At 44.4% G+C, this 24317-nt stretch overlaps 1 protein-coding gene across 1 annotated transcript; it reads left to right on the top strand.

Annotated features, from left to right (window-relative positions):
* The first annotated feature begins 944 nt into the window (after window positions 1-944).
* Window positions 945-24317, top strand: DERL1 (derlin 1). Its single transcript, XM_063131128.1, has 8 exons — window positions 945-1230; window positions 6602-6713; window positions 8858-8922; window positions 9780-9806; window positions 13724-13819; window positions 14726-14778; window positions 17009-17119; window positions 19982-24317. The coding sequence occupies exons 1-8, from the start codon at window positions 1078-1080 to the stop codon at window positions 20118-20120; spliced, it is 756 nt and encodes a 251-aa protein (XP_062987198.1). The 5' UTR covers window positions 945-1077; the 3' UTR covers window positions 20121-24317.

Below are 24317 nucleotides of genomic sequence, written 5' to 3'. Positions count from 1 at the left end.
GCCAACCTGTGTTTTGTAACATCTTGCCTGGTGAACAGATCTCAAAAGCTAGCACATTTTTGTAATCTTTTGAGTTGGCTTCATAACAACAGTACAGTTAAGCCACTAACTGTTTTGCAGCAAATGGTTAGTGAATGTGTTTAAACAGTGGTTAAGTAGTTAGGCCATGGTTCACTCTGGCTGAGTTTGGATGACACGCTAATCAACGGTTGTTTCCCATTCTGTTCCTATTACCACCACCCCGCCCCCGTTGATTAGCGTGTCGTCTGAACTCAGCCACTATGTGATAAGCCATAATGCGTAGCTCAAAAAGCTTAACTACCAGGGCTTAGTGTGTCTTCTGAACAGGTTCTATATATAGATTTTTGAATGTTTCTCTTCATCAAAACAACTGCTTTTTTTTTTTACATACAACTTAATGAAATAAAGATTGTTATGGATAATAATGTTATTACAAAGATTGTTGTTACAAAGATTATGGTGGCCTTTAAAAAAACAACAACTTGATAAAAAGCCTAAAGCAGAAGCGGTATTAAAACCTTAAAAAACAAATTAAACAATCAACAACAGCAGAACTAAAGATCAGAAGCCTGTTGGTAATTTATATATATTACATTTATATCCCGCCCCACAGCCGAACCTCTCTGGGTGGTTTACAACAGTTAAAAATGGTAAACATTAATAAGTATACAAAATTTAAAAACCATCAAAAACATAAAAACAACACATGTCCACCTCTATCTCTTTATTATGTCTATGTACCGTCTACTGGAGAAGGGAAGAAGTCAGGCAAACTCAGCCGGTCGCTTTAAGGAGCGGAAGGGAATTCCCAGTGACGCAACTTCCGCCCCACCTCTTTTTTTTTTTTTGTCCTGTTGCTTAGCAAAGGGAGGGCGGAAACAGGAAGTGGCTGTTGATCGGCCGAACTCGGTGCAGCCACGTCGGAAGAAGTCGGGTCCCACCCACTGTCCGTCCAGCCTCCGCGGCTTGACTGTCGAACCAGCTCCGGCAGCGGCGAGGAGAAGGGAGGCCCGGCGTTAGGCCTTGCTACTGCACCATCTCGGTGGCGGAGGCGAGATGTCGGACCTCGGGGACTGGTTCCGGAGCATCCCGCTGATTACGCGCTACTGGTTTGCGGGCTCGATCGCGGTCCCCCTCCTCGGCAAGTTAGGCCTGATCAGCCCCGTCTATTTCTTCCTGTGGCCGGACGCCTTCATCAACCGCTTCCAGGTAGGGGGACCTGAACCACAGGTCCCGGCATGCATAGCGCTCTCTGGTCTTATAGAACCCTACAGCAGTGCCGCGCTCTGGCTGCTGGGAATTGTAGTCGGCTCAATTCACACAGCAGGAGGGTGTGTTTGGGGTCATAGTTGGCTGGGTAGTTCTTTTGGCAGGACTGATTGCCCTCGAGGGGCAGTGATGGGAGTGTCAATATGGCGCCATGATTGGGAGGGGACATCACTTGAAATCTTGCAACTCTCGCTTTCTTCTGGAAACGAATTGCTTGGCACTTAGCCTCACACCTTGAAGAGACTGAGCCAGCCTTCCTCACCTGGTGTGTCCCACTGATGGCTCTCAAGACATGCTTGAAAATGCGTGGGCGATGCCTGCTATAATGGGGGTGCATGTTAAGGGTGCGTGTGTGCGCCCTGCTGCTGATTTAAGATTTTTCTTAAGTACTAAGGGAGATTTGACCTTCCTGTATAGCAGTTTCCTCCTTCCCCAGTTCTAGAAAAACAAAAACATCTCAAAAGACTTTTGTAGAATGAATTAAGCAAAATAAGAGAAGATGAGTGGGTCTGTATAATTCATCCAGGTCACAGAATTCAGGCATATAGTTTTTTTGGTGCTATTTATTTATTTATTACATTTCTATACTGCCCAATAGCAGGAGCTCTCTGGGCGGTTCACAAATATATTGCTGTTGACACTATAACCAATCTTGGCGATGCTAACACTTCGCTAGGCAGAGGCTTAGTGAATAGGTTTTCCTGTTATCAAAGCCAGTGATTGCTCACTACTAGATTCTCACAGCTCAGCTTATTCTCCAGACACTGATCTGGGGACCAGAGCTGTCCATGCACAGGCATAGAAGGTTTGGCTTTTAAAAAAAGAAAGGGGGGGGGAATGCCATTGCCTAGCAGTAAAGGCTTTACAGACACAAAACCAATGTTGTCAGGCAATGGCCCTTTTCACACATAATGGTGGCAAATAGGAATTTATTAATCCACAATTTGTTGGGTTGTGAGCTGCTGTCACTTTGCATAATCAACCTCGGATTGAAGGTTGCTATGTGATGTGTCTGAACCCGGACACTATAGGTTATTCATGGGTTAACCCAAAGTCAACCGAAGAACCTTATTAACCCATGATTGCCACCGTTTTGTATGAACCAGGTCAGAATGAGGCCATCAACATGGGTGACTGGCGAAGAACTACTTTATTGCTACTGTTCCCTAGAAGTAAATCTGTCAAGGAAACAACTTGATGAGAATTTGCTAGGGTCACGGTGAGGCTGTATGAAGTTGCTCTGGAGGCCATTTGTGGCCTGTGAACTGGCAGTTGGTCTTTCCTTACTGAGGTAATGGACATAATTTGCAACTATATCTCCTTGATCACCTAGAATAGGACAAGAGTCAGTGGTTGGCAATTACATTTCACGAAGGTCTGCAAAGTCATGACAGCATTAGTGGCTGGTTTATGAACTTGGTTGATTTCCTGTATGTGCAAGTGTTTCATTTTCAATTGCTGACTGGTTTGATGGTATGAGAAATAGGGGCTGGAGGTTGAGAACTCAACTGCAGCATCAAAGTAAGCCATTAGGTGCAAGCCTGTGAATGTTAATTGGCGGGGGGTTTAGAGGGGGAAGCTCCCTGATGCTTTTCTCCAGCCTTGTAAATTAGCCTATGAAAGTTTCTAGCCTGCCCCCTTTTTTGTGAACGTGTGTGAAAAGTCTAGTAGCCTGCATTTCCAGGCTGGATATGGAGGAGGGGAATGCCATCCTTTAGGCCTAGCATGGAAATGCGGCCAACTAGCAGCTTGGAAGGCAATCTTTTTACTAGCCTGATACCAGGAATTGCATGGAATTCCTTGTCTTCTACAGTAGGGTGGGCAGAAGGTAGCTCTCCAGATAGTTTGGACTTGAACTCCCAGAAGCCCCTACCAGCATGGCCAGTGAACAGGAATGCTGGGGGTTGAAGTCCAAAACATCTAGAGTTCTACTTTCTGCCCACCCCTGGCCTACAGCAACTAGGCGAGTTGTTAAATACATGCCTGTCCCCCCCCCCATCAAATTGGAGGAGAAATGCTATTTTAAAGCTCTTGCACGCTTCACTGAAATGTTAAACGTCGCATAGCCAAACTGTGGAATTTGCTACCACAAAACGTAGTGATGGCCACCAGTTGGGATGGCTTTATAAGGGGATTAGACAAATTCCTGGAGGAGAAAGCTGTCAATGGCTACAAGTATTGATGGCACCATGCTACCTCCAGTATCAGAGGCAGGATGGCTATATATACCAGTTGCTGGGGAACATGGTTGGGAGAGTGCTGTTGCACTCATGTCCTGCTTGTGGGTTTCCCATTGACAGCTGGTCAGCCACTGTGTGATCCGAATACTGGACTAGATGGACCCTTGGTCTGATCCGGTCTATGTTCTTACTTTTTTAGGATCGCAGTCAGTAGGATTAGGAGTGAAGGGAGGGGATGTGTTCTCCATTCTGTTTGCTCTGGTGTGCTAAGAAGTGCATTACACAAAGCTATGGACATACCTGTCGTGTTTCTCAAAACCTCCTGCCTTCTTGGGAGACAATAACGAGGCTGGCTAAGTAATCCACAAAGCTTTATTTAAGCAATAAACATCTCTTTCCTCCTGAAGAGAGTCTAATCTCTAGGAACTTTACCCTAGGAAAACTATGCAAGCTAAGCGAGACAATTGTCCTTTCAAGAAGAATGGAAAGCCTTTTCCCCAGACGTGTTAACTTCAGAGAGACTAGTGCTGAGGCAGCTTCTGACGGGATGCGAGCTGGGCTGACTTTCTCTTGCCTTCCTTTAGCTCCGCCCGTTTTAGTCTGCAGCGTACTCTAGGATCGGCTAACCTCTCCATGCTCTCTTCCTTGGAAGAATGTTGGCTTCCCACTGACTGTGTATTATTTGCCCTTGATGAAATAAGCTCTGCAGAGGGTTTACTCCCAGCTGGTGAATTGCCCGTGAGAGCTTTCTCCTCCACTAGTACAGGCTGGCCTGTTTCTGGTGCTGACTTCTCTACTTCTGATTGATCACTTGAAACACCTTCTTCCAACCCAGGGGGAGCATGGCTAGATACATGACAATACCATCACTTTGGTTTGCAGTGAGAAGTGCAGCCGTTACCCAGGTGGGGAATTAACTACATAGCGCATGAGCCTAGTTACTTGATCATAGCTATTGCCATCAGACTATCCTTAGTATAATCAGGCCGTGATCCTCTCTACGCTTATGTGGGAGCAAGCCCCATTGAGCGTAGTGGACACCTTGAGTAAATATGCATAGACTTGCGCTGTCAGTATTTACCTGATCCGAAGTGATATGCTTGAAAAAATACCATAGTGAAAAGGCAACAGGCCTCTTGTATAATTAACATACAGGGCCTGTTCAGACAACATGCTAAGCCATAGTTAGGCAGCTAACCCTTTTGCAGCAATCTTATTTCAAAAACTTCAAATGGGTGAAATGTTGGTGAAAGATGTCTTCTTTTCTGTTGGGCAGGATTATCTGGATAGTGTGTCAAAAACAGCAACATGGTCAGCCCCTTGGGGCAAGGCTATTTAAGTGGCGGCTGCTTGCTCAGTTGGCAGAGCCATTCTTGAGACGTGATAGATGGGAACGTTCATAAAACAGGTGTTGTGCTAGAGGTCATGCGTAAGATTGGTTGTTGGTGTAACTCATACATACGCAGTAGCATGTGGAAGGCAACCCTTCTCATGGCTATTATAATTTATTATCATTTCAATATTGTGGGTAAAGTTGAATCCTCAAAGGGGAAATTGCTTGTGCTGCTACGTGACCCTATTTAGATCACACGCTAAGCCATGGTGGTTAGGCATTTTGAGCTAAACATTATGGCTTAGCATGTCATGTGAACCATTCCTAACCATGGTGGCTACATAACCATGGTTTAAACACACTCACTATTTGCTGCCAAAGGGTTAGTGGCCTAACCATGGCTTAGCATGTTGTCTGAACAGGCCCTGTATGTTAATTATACAAGAGGCCTGTTTCCTTTTCACTGAGGCTGGGCTATGGGAGGAGGGGTTGTAGCTCAGTGATAGAGCACTGGCATCTCCAGATAGGGCTGGAAGAATTGCCTGAAGCCATGGAGAACAACTGCCAGTCAGTGCTGACCATACTGTGCTAGATGAACCAAGGGTTTGACTTGTTATAAGGCAGCTTCTTATGTCCCTATGCCAAGCCCACAGAGAAATTACACAGAGAGGTATATACTGCATCAATGTATGTTTGGAGAAGAATTTGATTTGTCTTTAAAATAACGGTTAAGGTCTCATTCATTACACCCTGCTCATGGTGTCTTCATGGAACAGCATGGTTAAGTTGTATCGTTAAGGAAGGAGTTGGGAGAAGTGCTAAAAACAGCCCAAGAGGGCAAATCTTTTCTCAGCCATCAGCTAGCATGCTGTGATCATTCTGCATGCTCTCGCCTCATTGGGCTATTTGGGGACAGTCCCACTATTATTATTTTAGCAAATCTTGAGGTTTTCCTGAGCCTGTACGTTGGTGGTTCCTTTATGGTTATATAAGGATCCACGCTCAGAGAATGAGTTTGCTGTTAGAATGTAGGATGTAAACAGTTAGTTCTGATTGCGGTATTTAGCTATATTGCCATGCTTGATAGATTTGTGTATGAACCACAAAGATAATGGAAGGTGGGAAATCATGTTTTGGAGTGAGTGGGTGATGCAGTTATGGGACACACTCAAGCAAAGAGATATGCGTGAACCACATAGTGATGTGGTTCAAATGCCACAGTAACCCATGGAGTTCAGTGCTATGTCTGAACCCTAAACTATGGTTTGTTAAAACAAGCCAGCATCATAACCTATGATTTGAAGTTGGCTTATTTCAAACAAACAAACCATAGTTAAGAGTAACCAGTTGGTTAGGAAAATGATAAGCTGTAGTAAATAAAAAAATGGAAGCAAATGTTCCTGATTTCATGGTCACACTGGAGAGGGTAGGGAGCATGTGAAAGTCTTGTTCCCATCACCATGTCTGGATTGGCCCTATGGTTTTTTCTCCAGTCTACTAAATGTCCTATATAACTCCTTCTGACTTATGATCCATTACACTGCTCAGGTGTTCAAATTTCCCCATTATTTCCCCAAAGGATAGCTTCAGATTCCTAGGTAACCAGAATCTCTTCCAGATTTGGCATTGTAAATTGCTCAAAACAGCCATTGTAGTCTTCTGTTTTTCAGTATCTCATATAATAATGTTTTGTTTATCAGCAAGATTGCCTGATAAAAACAAGTTAAATTTTGGTACCATTTAAGCTAGCTCTCTCAGTAATAAAAATCTGATTTCTTACTGTATTTTGTTTGAACAGATCTGGAGGCCAATAACAGCAACGTTCTATTTCCCTGTTGGCCAAGGAACGGGGTTTCTTTACCTGGTGAACTTATATTTTTTGTATCAGTATTCATCACGACTAGAAACAGGTAACTTACTGTTAAGTGTATATAGCTGTGTGATCAAATTGCTTAGGACATTAATTACCTTCCTCTAGCTTTTATAACCCTCTGAGTCTATCTTGTCGAGATAGCCAAATTAACATCTCCCAGTATTAAAAAACCATTAAATGAAACCGTGGCCATGTTTGCATATAAGCCAGAATTATTGGCTTTTTCTGGTTTACTGTGAACGATCAGCGGGCTTGTTTATTTATTTATTTATTAAATTTATATACCGCCCCATAGCCGAAGCTCTCTGGGCGGTTTACAAAAGTTAAAAAACAGTGGACATTAAAAAGTATACAAAATTTAAAACCATCCAAAAATATAAAAAACAACAGTGTACAGTGTTCACAATAAGTCACCAGTTTTATTATTAATTTAAATACTTATAGATGGCCGTAAGGCCTTCATAGCAGTCTACAGAACCAATATAAAAACGACGTGAACAATAACAAAGATTAAGAACGGAGCACTAAAAAAAAAAAAACGCCAGAAGAATAAAATCGGCTACCAGCACTTAAAAAACAAAGCAACAACAACAACTCTGAATGAAGCAGAAATTTCTTTACTGCCTGCCAGAAGCCAAGCAAGGAAGGGGATAATCTAACCTCTCTAGGGATGGAGTTCCATAATTGGGGTGCCTGCCACAGAACACAGCCTGTATGTGGCAGTAGATGCATACTTGTGATACCAAAATGCACAAGTGCAGGAACTTGTCTGGAGAGGGCATCAGGCTTGAGAGGAAGATGAAGGCTGGCTAGTAAAACGGTCCCTGTGCAACCGGATTGAAAGTGGGCAGACAGCTCTTCTCTGAAACAGGAGCAGGGAGCCCTCCGTTGCTCTTCCGTTTCCATCTGGCTCATTCTTGACCACCCCCTGTTAGTATGTCTCCATTTTGGTCAGGCCCCATGTGAGTTGCCAAGGGATATGCACAGGACATATCTGAAAGGGTTTTCCTTATTAACCTTATTACCTTATTTTTTGGTAAACCGCCCAGAGTGCTTTGGCTCTGGTGCGGTATCTAAATGCAATCAATCAATCAATAAATAATGAAAACACCCTAGGCTTTTAAATAAGGAATTAATAACCCATCTACTATTGGCTGTTAGGTGGTTGATAGCTAAGCATTGGAAAGATGGCAAAGGGCTCCATATTGATAATTGGTACCAAAGGGTGTGGCAGATGGGCCTCCTAGAAAAGTTGACGCAAAAATTGAGGAAAGCACGAGGACAACTCAGTGAAGATAAATTTGAGGGGGTCTGGAGGAAATTCATTGAGTACATGAACAAAGAAGAAGATGTAAGAACACCGCCTTCGGCATATATAGAGTTATGGCAAACATAAATGGATGGGTAAAGTGACTAACTTCCGGGGGGCGGGCTAAATTAAATTAAATTAATGTTAAATAACCTCAAACCCAGACTGGAACATGTATTTATCTTTTTACAGACTCTGAATGTATATATATGTTGTATTGTTTGTTCTTTGTAACCAGAACTATAAAAATAAAAACTATTTTAAAAGATAATTTCCAATAATAATAATAATAAAAATTAACAACTAATAATGAAAACACACAATTCACATGTAACTTCTTCTTGACACAGTCAGCCTTAATTGAGCTTCTGGTTAATCAGCTAATGCTTACGGTCCTAGTCCTTAAATATAAATTATTTTTTTAAAAAAATCTCTGATGGTGATGCTGATGCCATTTTGAGGCACTCACTAGGGCTGCAACCCTATACCCACTTACCTGAGAGTAAGGCCCATTGAACTTTGTTGGTCTTACTTCTAAGTAGACATGTGTAGGGTTGCCCAGTAGGGTTGTTTCTCATGCACTCCTCTTGCATAGACATCTCCGCCCTAAATATGGGGAGAGGAGAGTATATTTAGAAGTGTATTAAAACAGCCAGTTTTTCAGGTGAGCCTTTGCTGAAGAAAGGCTCTCTGACTTTTCCTGTGGATTCCTGAAAGAGAGCAGCCTCTTTTTCCTTCCTCTGTACAAAAGTTGCAGTTGTGTCCTGCGGTATAATCACAGCCCTTAAGAGCCAGCCAGCGCCTCTTGGGGGAAGCTAGCAAAACAACTGCCGGTGTTTCGGTGTCACGCTAATGCCATGCTTTGTTCACAGGTGCTTTCGATGGAAGGCCAGCCGACTACATGTTTATGCTTCTCTTTAACTGGATCTGCATAGTTGTATCCTTTTTTTCCTTGTTTGAGTCCTGGGAAAGCAGCCACAGAGGTAGTTCAAGTTTCACCTGCAAGCCGCAACGTGCCCAGTTCAAATCTTGGCTCAGTCATGAATCCATGGAGTGGCAAGCCATTTGTTGGCTCCTGGTTTCCATAAAAAAGGCAGTATGTAATAATACCGCCTTATTTATATAGAGGGGGTGGGAAGGGAAAGGTGTAAGGATTACAGGTGAAAAACTCAGTGGAAAAAATGTGGCACAAATATTTTTTTATTACACTTCTATTCCACCCCATAGCTGAAGCTTTCTGGGCCGTTCTCAACAATTATAATCACAAAATACATCCTCAAGTACAGTGTACACTGTAAAAGTTTAGAACTGCAGTATAAAAATACAAATCAAAGTAAAACCTAGCAGCAATGCAGAGATTTAAAGCAGAGCCAAAAGACTAAAATGCCTGGGAAAATAAGGGCTTCAGCTGGCGTTGGAAAGAGGATAATGCAGGTGCCAGGCGAGCCTCTCTGGGAAGCTCATTCCTCAGCTGGGGTGCCACAGCAGAAAAGGCCCTCTTCTTGGTAGCCGTCTGCCTAAATATCAGGTGTTATACTTTGTCACCGTTTTCTTTTAAAACCCACCGTGCGTCTGGCTTCCAGAATGTTCTCTTCTGCATTGGACTGTGTGTACGCATGAGAGAATGCGTGAGATTCAGCACAGCCGTTTGGGAGGCGGTGTCCAAGCCATGTAAGGAGAACCCAAGCAGTTTACGCCTGGCTCAAAAGCTCTTCAGTGTTAAATCTGCCTCACAACCATGCAGATTCCCCCCCCCCCCCCCCGTTTGGTTTTCCTTAGTCAAAGCAATGAAAGATCACTGGCTTGGCAATGAATATGCAGGTAAGTTTCTCTTTGTTTTGAAAGCAGTCTGGCTGATGAGGGTGTCACTCCTCACGCCATTGCTTGTGCTCTGGTGCAAGTAGCAAATCCATGTTGACTGTGTCAGAGAGGAAAAGGCCTGTGCGTGCGGTTCATTGCTCTTCTAAATCAGTGAGGTGCTGGGGGAAAAGAGTTAGTCTCGGCTTGTGAGAATGTGGAAGGGGAAAGAACCAAATAAAACACTTATGCGTCATTCCTATTTGACATGATTTGTGTGCGTTTTGCATTTGAATATGTGTTTCTTGTACTATAGTGAGCCTGGGGCTTGGCAAAGACTGAATTGCTTGTTTCTCCTCCTAAACTTTCTCCTCATCTCTCATTCTCTCTTACTGTCAACGATGTTACACTTACTCCGGTCAAGGAAGCTCGTAGTCTTGGCTTTATATTTGATTCCTCGCTCTCCTTTATTCCTCATATTGAGGCAGTAGCCAAATCCTGTCGTTTTTTCCTGTATAATATTGCCAGGATCCGATCATTTTTGTCTGCCTCTTCTGCCAAGACGCTTGTTCATGCACTGGTTATTTCTCGGTTGGACTACTGCAACCTTCTTCTCACTGGCCTTCCTTCTTCTCACATCAGTCCGTTGGTTTCTGTTCACCACCCTGCTGCTAAGATCATCTTCTTGGCTCGCCGCTCTGACCATGTAACTCCACTTCTGAAATCTCTTCATTGGCTTCCAATTCACTTCAGAATCCAATATAAACTTCTCCTGTTGACCTACAAAGCTTTTCACTGTCTAGCTCCTTCCTATCTCTCCTCTCTCATCTCACACTATTGCCCCGCTCGTGCTCTTCGCTCCTCTGATGCCATGTTTCTTGCCTGCCCAAGGGTCTCTACTTCCCTTGCTCGGCTTCATCCATTTTCTTCTGCTGCCCCTTATGCCTGGAACGCTCTTCCAGAACATTTGAGAACTACAAGTTCAACCGCAGCTTTTAAAGCTCAGCTAAAAACTTTTCTTTTTCCTAAAGCTTTTAAAACTTGATTTTGTTCTGACTTTATACTGTTAGTTTTACCCTACCCTGTGCCTGCTTACCCTACCCTGTGCCTGTTTGCATTCTCTTCCCCTCCTTATTGTTTTATTATGATTTTATTAGAATGTAAGCCTATGCGGCAGGGTCTTGCTATTTACTGTTTTACTCTGTACAGCACCATGTACATTGATGGTGCTATATAAATAAATAAATAAATAAATAATAATAATAATGGGGCAACAATATGCCCTAATTTTATCATTATGTCTGAATACAGCCATATTCTCTTAGGGCTGCAAGAAACAGCCCTAAGAGAATATGGCTGCATTCAGACGTAATGATAACATTAGGGCTTATTTTTGCCCCGGGCTCATGAATTTCCCCCTGCTCTCTCCTCTGGTGCAGCTGCGAGGAAAATATTGGAAACTTTTGCTTGCTTTTTTTTCTTTAACTATTTGCAGTATGTCCAAATTGAGATACACTATGGTTAGTCTTAACTATTCTTTTGCCAGAACAAGCCGGCTTTAAACCTTGGCTTCAGAAGCCAGCTTGTTCTTATAAACCTAGTCAATATTAACCACAGTTCAAAAGTTTCCGGTCTTGTAGCCATGCTGCAGAAGGGGAGAGGAGTCCATGTATGTCCCTGTTCAGACAATGTGCTAAGCCACAGTGGTTAAGCATTTTGGGCTAAACATTATGGCTTAGCGTGTCATGTGAACCATTCCTAACCATGGTGGCTGCATAACTACCATTTAAACACGCTCACTAAGCATTTTCTGTCAAATAGCTAATGACCTAACCATGGTTTAGTGTGTTGTTTGAACAGGCCCTATGTAACAATCATTTAACATGGCATACAAATGTAATCCGTCTATTGATAGCTGCGGGGATTAATGTTATTGATATCAAGAGAGGGTATGCCATATGGGTATTCCTTTCCAGCCAGAATTCATGTAGCTGCCCTAAAATCTTTCCCCTGCATAGCGGGGAGCACTTACAGAATGTTCCCAGAGCCACAAACCAGTGGGAGGGGTGGCTTTAGCCATACCCTGTAACACCTCCAAATCTCAAACGTGTTTTCCATGAGCTTTAGGACTTGCTTCTTGAGTCTGGCCCTTTCCTGCTGTCTCCTTCGGTAGTTAGCTGAGACACACACAGATACACACACAGCTCTTTGCTGCTTCTCCAGTGTAAGACCTTGAGGCCAAAACCTTGCCTAGGAGTTTAGTGAGACTGCCAGCTGGGATCATGTCCATGAACCCATGCCCATCCTGCCGGTACGTAATAAATAAATTCTCTGCCAGCTGTACTTGGCCTGCTGCCCTCCAGCTTAAATCCTCATAAGTCTTTCCTCGTAGCCGGTTTCCCCACATGCATGCACGTTCTTGCCCCATAGCAGAACAGGAGGGAATTGCAATTAACGTTTGCATCTAAAACATCCAGCAAGCTTCCTTCATCCAAGGCACAGCCAGCAGATGTGTGTTGTATAACTGGGTCAGGTAATTGAACAAGCCTAGTGTTGACACCTTTGTTTAAAAAAACAAAAGCCAACCACCCTCTGCCTTCACAGTATCTCTTCTCTGGGGCAGCGTTCACTTCTTTTTAAAGATCTTGTTGAAAGTAAATCAACACTTTTTGTGTGTGTGCAAAGCATCTAGTTACGCAAAGCACCGGAACGAACGCTCCGAATAAGGCGGCCTGAAAACCTGCATGGCCCTCCTTAGAATTGTGTATCTCTGTCAGCACCGATTATAACCTCCGTTAGCCATGCTGGATGGGGATGATGGGGGTTGTAGTCTGGAGGCCATCGGGTAGGCTGCTAGAGAGAGAACTGAACAGGAGGTTTCTTTTAGGGATGTGCTCCACTTCTAATCGGACTGGCGAATTAGAAGCGGAGCGGGGTGCTTCGCCTCCCCTTAAGGCGGAGGCGAAGAGGATTGGGGGGCCGGCGGAGCATGGCGAAGAGGATCGAGGTGAAGGCGGATCCTTCGCCTCGATCCGGAACTCCGCTGGAAAGGTAAGTGGGGTTTACCGGGCCCTGCTGCTGTCGCTGTCGCCCATGCGGCGACAGCGGCAGGGCCTGGTAAACCCCCCCTCCTCTCCCTTACCTGCCTCCGTCCAGTGCCCCTCGGCTTCTTCAATTGAGCCCGCGGTTCAACCAGGAAGTCTAGGCCGCACTTGCGGCCCAGACTTCCTGGTGGAACCGTGGGCTCAATTGAAGAAGCTGACGGACCGTGGACAGAGGCAGGTAAGGCCCCCCTCCCCGTTGGTCCCTTACCGGGCTCTGCCGCCGTTGCCGCATGGGCGGTGATGGCAGCAGGGCCCGGTAACCCCCCCCTGCCCTCTTCTCCCTTACCTGCCTCCGTCCGCGGTCCGTCAGCGTCTTCAATTGAGCCCGTGGTTCGGCCCAGACTTCCTGGTGGAACCGCGGGCTCAATTGAAGACGGCGACGGACCGCGGACGGAGGCAGGTAAGGTCCCCCTCTCCCTTGGTCCCTTACCGGGCTCTGCCGCCGTCGCCGCATGGGCGGCGATGGCAGCAGGGCCCAGTAACCCCCCCTATGGGGGGGGGAACGGAGCTCCGATCCGGATCCGGAGCTCCGAGCAGAGCGGAGTGGGCATAGGCGGAGTGGGGGCGGGGTGGAGCGGCCCGATCCGAAAATGGCGGATCTGAAAGTGAAGCGGAGTGGGGGGTCCGTGCACACCCCTAGTTTCTTTGGATTCTGTTTTATTGTGATTCCTCTACAGTTGTTCAGGTCTCCTGTATCCATTTTGAGCTCTTTTATTTATTTTATTTATTACGTTTATATACCGCCCCCATAGCTGAAGCTGTCTGGGCGATTTACAAAGATTAAAAACAGTGAACGTTAAAACATTTTGTTCCTCCATTCTCTTGTTTCTCTTATAGTTGCTGATGATCCCCCTGATCATGTCAGTGCTCTATGTCTGGGCCCAGCTGAACAGAGACATGATTGTGTCATTTTGGTTTGGGACACGGTTTAAGGTAAGGCCCGAGGGCTGGGCTTTTCCATAGTCTTTTGCCCGAATCAAGGGACCATCCCCGTTTTGCTAAGGAAGTTAGTTTCCCCTGTATCCCGTCATCCCTTCCAGATTATCGAAAGACTGCTGAGATCTGATGAGCTCTCTTGCTACACTAAAGATTGACCTTTGCCAGGTCTTTATGCAGGGTATGCTGGAGCTGGGAAAACTGTATCCCGGTCATAATAAAAGTAGACACAAGTGTGAGATGGCAACACGTTTATTCCTCCACTGCAGGTTTATTGTAAAAATAAGCTGAGATGATGCGATCAGGCATGGACTACTTGACCTTTACTGATCTTCATAATACTACTGGTTGTCTCACCCCAAATGTCCATGCCTTCCTGTAGCTGCCAGATGTTTAGGTTTGGGGATTAATGCTACTGTGGAATGTTGGGTTTGGGGGAAAGTATTTGGTATCGTTGTGATTCAGCATGCAAAGACAGAGGAAACATAGAACGATAATGCAAAGTGGTGGAGAAGACTAGAATGAAGAGAGAATGTTTGTGTCAGCAGAGGCCAGGGGTTTCCAGAGGGTGGAGCAGTAGAAGAGCAACATTTGGGGTTTTAAGCAGCTTTTGCGACTTTAAACAGCTTTCAAAACGGTGACTGGGAAGTTACAGCCCCAGGGAAAGGTACTTTAAAAACATGAATTACGCATCGTCTGCTCATCTGAGTAGAGCAAAGTCTCTTTAAACGTTTTCTTCTGAATCCCTTTAACTATAACACTTGGGAAAGTTTCTGTGGCATCAGATCATCTGTTTATTTAAATCCCTTGCAATGTACCTCGCTAGATATGTAATTTTCTAACTATGAAGTAGTTGCATTTGGAGGTGTTTATAACTAATTCATTGTACTATTGTCCTCCTAGGCATGCTATCTACCGTGGGTTATCCTAGGATTCAACTATATCATTGGAGGCTCGTAAGTATTCCCATATCCTCTCGGTGTGGGAATGGCTTAGATTTTCAGCTGTTCCCAGTCTTAAATCAAAACAAACAAACAAAAATCAAATCGGCTTTGCTCTGGCCACAGGAAAGCCAAATAGCTTTTGCAGTGCTTCCTAGTGGTGCTGGATGCCTGTTGAATCTCCAGAGGAAAAGAGTTTTGAAATTTGGGGGCAACTACTGAAAACACCTCTGAAATATGCCCTTGTTCTCTCTCTATTTTCTCCTTGGGCACTCCACCCACTGTGTGTGTGGTGGGGTGAAGATTAGCTCAGTAACGGTTGACATCTGGAGCCTAAAGGAGAGATAATGGCCCTCCATAAACAACGATCCATGTGTATCTCAAGGCCTTGAAATGTGGAATAGAATAAGGTGGAGTAGATGATTGTTGAGAGCCTCTTTGATGCTTATAGGTAGTGATGGTTACAAATTTGGATGGCCTTAAAAGGGGACTGGTCACATTCTTGAGGGATAAGGCTGTCCACGGCTACTAGTTGGGATGCCTATATGCTACTGCCACGACACAGGCTCTGAACAACAGACCTGGCCGCAGCTACTCCCTGCTCAAGCCAAGCACCACCGCTTGATACGCCTGAGGCAAGGGATAAAAACCACCTTCCTCCAAACTAAGTGGAGAAAGGGGTTTAAAATGGAGAAGGATTTTATTGTATATAATAATGCACTGTGAGTTATATCTGCTGAGGTGAATGATTGTCAGAGTGGGTGCTGAATGTGTAAACTTAAGATGATAAATGCCAAACAGACACGTGGGATTTTTGTGGTAGTTTAAAAACAAAACAATCAAAATTTATTTTTAAAAGTTCACAAGCTTTGTTTCAACTAACAACATTTAAAAACCTTTTTGAAACCTTTCATCCAATCCTGTCACTCATTCACATACACGCTTTCCTTTTTCTCACACAATCACTCTTGAACTTTCTTTATTATCAGTATTGATTAATATACATCCACTACGTGCACACCACACTCTAAAGACACCACTCACTACACTGACCCTCAAATTTCCCAGAACTTAAGTACCATAAACACAGAGAGCACTAAAGACTCTACGAGTACCTAACAAGTCTCCCTGAAAAGTTCTCTCAATCCCCTCAGTCCTTCCCTTATATATCACTCCTCCCCCTCCCAAGACATTCTAACTCCGCCCACTCAGGCCAACATTCTAAAAACCACAGACTTACAAACTGCAGACATACAATTGGGAACTGACTTGTGGGGTGTAACGCCACAGCTACCTCCAGTATTGAGAGGCAGGATGTCTCTGTAGACCAGTTTTGGGGGAGCAGGTGCACGAGTATGCTCTTGAACTCATGCCCTGCATGTAAATTTCCCACAGGCAGCTGGTTAGTTACTGTGTAAACAGAATGCTGGTCTAGATGGACCCTTGGTCTGATCCAACATGGCTCTTCCTATGTTCTTACACAGTGGTGTCATCATTCGTGGGATTCAGATGCATTGTTACTGCAGTTGCCTCTCGACTTTGTTAACTCCAGCCAGCAGGACTTATTTCCCTACAAATTTGCAATGATTCTAGGATGTATATCTTCTAAAATAAGTGCTTGCTAGGAGTTGTAGTCTGAAAGTTCCAGAGGGGTCCAGGTTGGGCAAGGCTGCTATAGACACTTAAGGCACCTTCAGATTGGCAGCAGGAATTGTTGACTTGACAAGTGACACTGTAAAACATCCTGTTAACTCTTAATGCTCCCTGCAGGCCCTACTCTCTGGCTCACCAGCAAGAGCTATTAGGCTGGTGGGTCTAGGGATAGGGCTTTCTCAGTGGTGGCCCCATATCTCTGAGACTCCCTCCCCTGGCAGATATATATGGCCTCATCGCTGAGGACTTAAAAACAACAACAACCCTGAACGCATATTTATTACAGTCTGCATTTGATTAAAAATCATCAACTGCTGCTGCTATTATTATTATTATTATTATTATTTATTTATATAGCACCATCAGTGTACATGGTGCTGCTACTGTTGTGTGTGTGTGTGTGTGTGTGTGTGTGTGTTTAATTGTAATTTGTATGCTAATGTTTTTGTAATATTGTGATTTTGCAATATTACATAATCTCTTAATATTGTAAAATTAACTATTACAAGATTTTGTAATATTGTAAAATTAAAAATCTTTTAAGTAAGTTAATTAATTAATGAATGCATGAAATGTTCCCCGCCCCCTGCAGTATCATCAATGAGCTGATTGGCAACCTGGTGGGTCATCTCTACTTTTTCTTAATGTTCAAATATCCAATGGACTTGGGAGGAAGGAATTTCCTGTCGACACCTCAGTTCCTGTAAGTTTGTTGAGTTTTCCCCTCTTAAAAAAAAAAATGGAGAGAAGGAGGATTATGTATGCTGCCTTGGGTTGCTTGGAGGAAAAAAGGCAGGATAAATGCAATAAATAAAATAATAAAATGCATTGCTTAGGCTAAGATCCAAAGGAAGACCGTTTGCCCATTGGCATAAAGCTTGCTTACTTGGAAAATATTGGTAAGTTATTCCAGTTAATTACTTGAAAGGAATTTACGATGCCAGTAATTCAGCCAGTTTTTCCAGATGGATGGATATGTGGTTGAGTCAATTGCTACATTTTGGCGGGCTGTGTATCTCTGACATGGAAAGAAGATAAGTAAAGATCTTTTAGATTGAAACTTGAGAAGCCACCAGTGAAAGGGAGGGAGAAAAAGACTTGTCTGTTGAAACTTGAAAACAATTAATTCATTTTAGAACAGAACCAACGTGTTACAAAGTCCCCACGTAGGCAAGAGTTACCCCATACATGCTGGACTTGCTCACATCCTCTTCTCTTTTAGCTGTCTTGTCTGTCACTTTATAAAGTTCCAGATGCTTGCTCCAAAGCCTATCTTCCCCCGGCCTTGTATTCTTCATATTTTCCATTCATCAATCTTGTTCTCTTCCCATTCTACCAATATACAGCCTTGTGCTACTGTCAAATGCCAGTCTATCTAACTCAAAATGAAAGTATACAGTGCAGGAGCGGGCATCTTGTGCCTCTCCAGATGTTTTGGCCTACAGCTCCCATCAGCCCTAGTCAGCATAGCCAATGTTGGGGAATGATGGGAGTTGTTAGCCAAATCACCTAGAGGCCTCCAGGTTGCCCACCCCTCATACAGAAGCAGCAAGGGTGCAGCTAGGGGACCCATGTACTGAGCTTCGGCTGCTGTGATCTTGGTAACCTGCGATGCTTTCTCTCCGAAGAGATGCTGGCAGGAGCTGCTGGGGCCTTGCGCTTTTTCCTCCGAACTCTCATTGGGTGAGCAGCAGGTCTTATTACGGACCTCTCTGTGACCCTTAATGAGCTGAAACTCCAGAAGAGGAGGGAGAAAGGAAAAAAATGTGATTGTGTTGAAGCCACAGGCCTCAGCAATAAGGAGCATGGCTAGATCAGGGGAGTGGAGGGGGATGATCTCATGATACGATGATTGCAAGATTCTCCCCCTCAGTCTACATGCGGCGCACGATGTCCCGGGAGGATGAAAGATGTCGTGCCTGCCATTTTTTTTTAAACACAGGAGCTCCAGCAAAAAAGTGAGTAAAAATAAAAGCCCCAACCCCACTCCCCCACGCCCAATGGGCATGGAGCGTGTGAAAAGCTCCGTGCCCTGTGCTTGCTTCCCGGCTCCTCGCGAGGAGCCAGGAAGAAACCAGGATGGCTGCCCACACGTCCTGCGGTCTCAGGATGATCCTGAGAACACGGGAAAAGCCGGGATTAAAGCCGTCCCAGCTATCCTGGGGCAAGGGAGGGATCATGACGCAAGGGCATCATGTGGACGCACAGGGATGATCTGGGGAGATCCGTGGGATATCACTTTGTCTAGACACCCGAGGAGAGGGAGGGCAGGACCCACCTCTTTAGCCTGGGACTTTTGCTCTTGCGTGGTGTCATTTCGTCTCATCTCCTGGGGTAGTGAGGATCCTGTTTGGTCTATGACAGTGGGATTTCTCCCAGGAAGGACAGGGAGGGTCTTTGTGGAGCATGACTCTTAACAGGTCTTTGCAGTTACTGTATTAAGGCCATGCTATATATAGCCCTGCAAAGAAATAACGCTGTAAAGAGAGACCTAATGGAGTGAGCAGGACACACATTGAGCGAGCAAACAAGGAGACAGGAAGCATTACAGCAAAGTGCAAGGAGCGGGGTGGGGGAAGCAGACGTGCACGCGGAAGGGAAGAGAACGAACAGCGAGACACACGGGGACAGTAACAAGACACGTGTACACACACACAGAGCCCCCGTACAATCCGCCCCACACACTCAGGTCCTCTGGGAAGAATTTACTACAGTCAGCCAAAACTAGGCTGACAACCGGTACCCAGAGGACCTTTTCTTCTGCTGCTCCCGGACTGTGGAATGGCCTGCCGGAGGAGATTCATCAACTTAAGAGTCTTTTCAAATTCAAGAAGGCTATAAAGACTGATCTCTTCTGGCAGGCCTACCCAGTCGAATTTTAAGACACTTGACTGTTATTTTAATATTGTAGGAGTTTTATATGTTTTAATCAGTTTTATGTATTTTATGGTATTAGTATCTAATGTTGTTCCCTGCCCCATCCAGAGGGAGAGACGAGTAAGAAATAAACAAATTTATTATCATTATTATTATTAACAGAGAAACACGCGCACTCATTCTCCCCCTGCCTCGATGCTACACTGATTTTAGCCCATTTTAAAGCAAAAGGATGAAATTCAGCCATACAATTTACAATTTGTAGAGAGCTGCTTTAGAACCCTCAGGTGGTGTTTTTGTGGTAATTGCCCAAGCATGATGTACTTCTGAAGTTAAACTGGGGACTTCCACACCTCTTAATTTTATTGATATACACCATGGATTTTCACCAAACTGGGAAGAGCAACACTTCTTTCCCTGAACCGTTGATAGAATCTAAATTGGCCCAAAGAGCTGCACGTTGGCCCTTTAAAGAAAGTGCTTTTCAAAATCAAAAGTTTTCAACTGTGTCGTTTTAGACACGAACATATGAAAATCCAGCGGAGTAGTGAATTTGTCACATCTTTAGCTCCACTTCCTGTTTGCTTGCTGCCCTTTTAACAGTGAAAGCTTAATATGTGGGCAAGTCCTTTATCAGGTTGATCGTGCACATACATATTCCTGAATGGCTCTTTTGCTTGTCCTCCAGGTACAACTGGCTGCCCAATAGGAGAGGAGGGGTGTCTGGTTTTGGCGTGCCACCTGCCAGCATGCGCCGGCCCGCAGACAATCGCCAGGGCGACGGAAGACACAACTGGGGCCAGGGCTTTCGGCTGGGCGAGCAATGAAAAGGACTTCCTGCTTCTTCTTTTTTTCCTTTTGTGTGTGCGCGTGAGGAACATCTTTGACCATACGTGGGATAATTGCTACTGTGGCACGTACTCAAGGACCAGGTTTGCTCTAGTGCTGTTGGGAATGTGGCCCATTAAAGCATTCTTGTTTGTTCCTGGTGGAAGGTGACACACAGCTGGATGGCACAAGATAGGTTCCCCCCCCATACCAGGCTCTTGAAAAGTGCTCAACTCAGTGCTGCCATTAAAAAAACAAAAGGAAAACACATTTTGATCATTGTCTAGCACACTGTACTTTCTCTTATCAACCTCTCCTCAGGTGGAATAATGCTGTACCGTCTGTCTTGTAAATCTCCCTTCATGTACGAGGCCTACCATGTCCTCTTAGGAATCTACTTCTTTGGTCCAAGACTGCTCCTTACAGTGTAATTAATAGAAGAGTTACTTTAAAGTTCACTCTGATGTTAACAAAAGAACTTCAGGTACCTGTAACTTCATTAGCCTTTACTTAGCAGGAACCGACTGTTAAAAATTCCCCTTTTGGCGGGTGGGGTGGGTAGAAAGTACTAGTTAACCGATTCAGTTTTGTTTCCGTTGGGAGAGATACTAGCTTGAGCACCAAAGCAGGAGGGAAAGGAGTGAGTGATGAACGATAGCTTTCATCTCTAAAACTTGCTGTGGTCTACTAAAGGCCACCATATCTTCAGCCGAGTAAATCTGATGCACTTCTATGCCACCGTACTGTGCACATTCACTTGGGAGTAAGTCATAGAATCATAGAATAGTAGAGTTGGAAGGGGCCTATAAGGCCATCGAATCCAACCCCCTGCTCAGTGCAGGAATCCTATTGAACTTGATGAGACTACCTTCTGAGTAAATAATATCCATACGATTGAAATGGCATCTGTAACATAGTGACTCCTGGGTTTGTATCTTGCCTGTGAAATTGAACAGGGGAATGCATTTCTTGGGCTGCAGACGATAAGTTGGGGAGTTCAACACAGAGTACTTGTTTTCTTAAAAATAAGGAATAGCTGGAGCCTGATTGGTGGGTTTAATAAAGCAGATGGCACCTTCTCCTCCTCCTCCCTGGATTTCTCATTCTGGAATAACACTTGGGCACCTAAACGGTAATAACCTTTGTTGGACGTTAATTATTATAAGAAGCAAGTGTGATATCGTAACACATGTGGAGATGTTGACAGATGTTATATGGAGCAATGTTGGAGAATAAATAAAATAAAAATCTCTTGCCAGGACACCCTGATGATGGTGGGAGGCAGTTGACCTAACCTGGTTCTCTCAAGCTGTTGGTCTCTTCCCTCCTTCCCCAGAATTCCCTGTGTTTCTTTGGCTCAGCTTTCCCCAACTCGGTGCTTTTCAGATGTTTTAGATTACAACTCCAAACATCTCTTGACTAGTGGCCATGCTGGCAGGGGCAGATGGTATTTGAAGTCCAGAAGTTCTCGAGAGCCCCCGGTTGGGGAAGGCTGCTTCGTCTTATACTAATGTGGCAAACCCAAGAGTCATCACAGCAATCCTGGTCTCATCCCCCCCCCCCCACCAAAAAGATCACATCAGCAAGTATCTCTACTGTGTCTGTAAATGGAGCTGCAAACAACTGTTCATCCAGCTGTACTAGTAGAAACGATTCCTGCAGTACTGCAAGACGGGAAGCGCTGTACAAATGACTACAGATGCTTTTGGTTTCACTACTGGTGGTGCGACTTCCTTGCCCGTCCTCTGTAGGCTCTTCGAAACATGTGGTTGCTAGTTGTGCTGAGCTGGGAGGAGGGAAGTGCTCCCTGGATTTCACGTTGTCTGTGACTTGTTCTATAGTGTGTGAACACAAATCCCAATGTGGTGGTCTTTGTTGAGGAAAGCTGAAACCTTGAGATTATGTGTCTTAATAGTGCAGGAAGGTGTAGATCAAGAAATCATTTAGCACTTTCCCCATGGTAATAAACCTTGTCATGGCTCTTGCCTTGGTTTTTATTTATATTTTTTAATAAAATGATCCAAGTCTCAGCATATACTTCTTGCCTTTCGTCCTGGTTTGTAGAATGTGGGAAATCAAATTCCTATCGGACAGCCTTCCTGAAACTGGTTCCCTCCAGGTTTGTTGTACTATAATTCCCATCATGCCCAGCTGGGAATAGTGAAAGTTGTAGTTCAGCACTCCAGGAGGATGCCAATTTGAGGAAGGTTGCTATAGTGCTTTGTCACTGGATAATGTCTCTGGATTAATATGATCAAAATAGAGCTTGGGGGACAGAACAGAGCATGTACCTAGAGCCTTGTTTGCTTTTTTCTTCGCAGGTGTTTTCCACTGCACAAGAGACAAGCAGCTTCTTAAAATTGAACTCCAGCTTGATTCTTTGCAGCAGGAACTACACTATCAAAGCCAGAAACCTATGTTTTGGCTTTATGCCAATGGGTAAACGGTCTTCCTTTGGATCTTAGCCTAAGCAATGCATTTTATTATTTTATTTATTGCATTTATATCCTGCCTTTTTTCCTCCAAGGAACCCAAGGCAGCGTACATAATCCCCCTCCTCTCTATGTTATCCTCACAACAACAACCCTGTGAGGTAGGTTGGGCTGAGAGTCTGTGACTGGCCCAAAGTCATCCAGTAGGTTTCCATGACTGAATGGGGACTAGAACCCGGATCTCTCGACTCTCAGTCCAACACTTTAGCCACTACACCACACTGAATGTTACTTTGCCCAAACCCCCTGGTTCTTGATTTTAAAAAGGGCATCTTACTGTGAAACAAAGAGCCACCCTTTTAAGATCCGGATTCTCCCTCCTATGCATTTTGGGAGAAATTAATCACTGCATTCTGTGAGGTATTATTGGTTGGTCTTAGTTTCTCATGAAGCCTATATCTCCACAACTTTTAAGAGCTGATCCATATATCCAGTAAAGGCATGTGGGTATATACTTCCAGGGACTGTACTATTTCAGAATCTAGGTAGGGTGTTATAGGTTTGAATATGCCCCATTTTTTAAAAAAAAGGGTAGGGGGAAGCCATTCCTCCTTGGCATGCTAGCTTTCCACTGGCAGGAAAGCTTTGTACTTGGGAAAGGCTGGGGAAAATATTCCAATTGTGCAATTGCACACCTCTGTACAAGCAGTGGTACTGTTGAAATTTAAGGGATCCCATACACTGTTCTGGCAGATCCAGTTCCTGGAGCGTGAATAGCAGGGGTCCTGTCCCAGATAGGTGGGCCTGCCAATCTCGCATACCTGATAAGGACCACTGTGTGGCTATTAAGCCTGTATGAGCTGCTTCTAGCTTGGAGCATGGTGATGAGAAGGCAACGAAATCTCCCTTAACAACAGTTCTGATTGCTTAAGAGCTTAGCGGTTAAAGAAGAAATCTGGCTTGACTTTTTAGCAATGAAAACTGCTGGATGTTATTGTGCTCTTTGTTGCTGCTATGTAAACACCTAACACATCTGAAAAGAGCAAAGGAATCCATCCTCCCAAGTATAAAATGCATTGGGAAGGAAATTTTAATTTTTGTGAACCGCTCAGAAAGCTTCGGCTATTGGGCGGTATAGAAATGTAATAAATAAATAAATGGGAGTGCTTGCAAGAGGAAACTGATTGCTCCTGCACATTTTTATCTGCATCAGTCTTAAAAGCAGATTCGCGTGCTGAGGAAGGCATATGGTACAGTCTTGGTGAGATTGTACCATGGTGCATGTGGGATACGGCTTTTTAGGACACACTTCAGCAAGTGACTCAGTTGTATGGAGGACTGTTCTTTGTGTCACTCTCAAAGCTAGATTTGGCTCTATGTATCCGTCCCCATCAGAATCTTTGCACACAGAAACATACATGTTGTGGAGGAGGCTTTTTGTTTACCTTCTCCTTAATGTGCTAATTTCTGCATGCAGAATTGGCGCATTCAAACATGTGATTTGCACCAGTCCGATGCTGCTGCCTTGTGCCTTTTCTGGATGTAAACTCACTTCCGCTTCTGAATGCTTAGCATTGCTTGGCTTTGTTCACCCAAAGCATCCCCACCCAACCCCTGCTAGATTCTCCAACTGACACTGAAAAATGGCAGATTTCATTTTGAAATAGGTACTTCTGTTCTTTTGTAGAGAGAAAGTCTCTTTTTGTAAACAATTTCTTCCTTTTTGGGGGCAAAGTTTTAAATTAAAGTTGTAAAACCTCTAAA

The sequence above is a fragment of the Elgaria multicarinata genome, chromosome 7 (genome assembly GCF_023053635.1).
Source record: "Elgaria multicarinata webbii isolate HBS135686 ecotype San Diego chromosome 7, rElgMul1.1.pri, whole genome shotgun sequence".
NCBI lineage: Eukaryota > Metazoa > Chordata > Lepidosauria > Squamata > Anguidae > Elgaria > Elgaria multicarinata.
Note: the sequence above shows the minus strand (reverse complement) of the source record. Positions and strands in the feature narration are given on the sequence as shown.

Bases quoted from the DNA above. Each gene is read 5' to 3' on its own strand.
- DERL1 (XM_063131128.1), top strand. From the start codon at position 1,078: ATGTCGGACCTCGGGGACTGGTTCCGGAGCATCCCGCTGATTACGCGC. The intron at 6,714-8,857 runs GTAACTTACTGT...CTTTGTTCACAG, and splicing joins TTCATCACGACTAGAAACAG to GTGCTTTCGATGGAAGGCCA. The intron at 13,820-14,725 runs GTAAGGCCCGAG...TTGTCCTCCTAG, and splicing joins GGTTTGGGACACGGTTTAAG to GCATGCTATCTACCGTGGGT.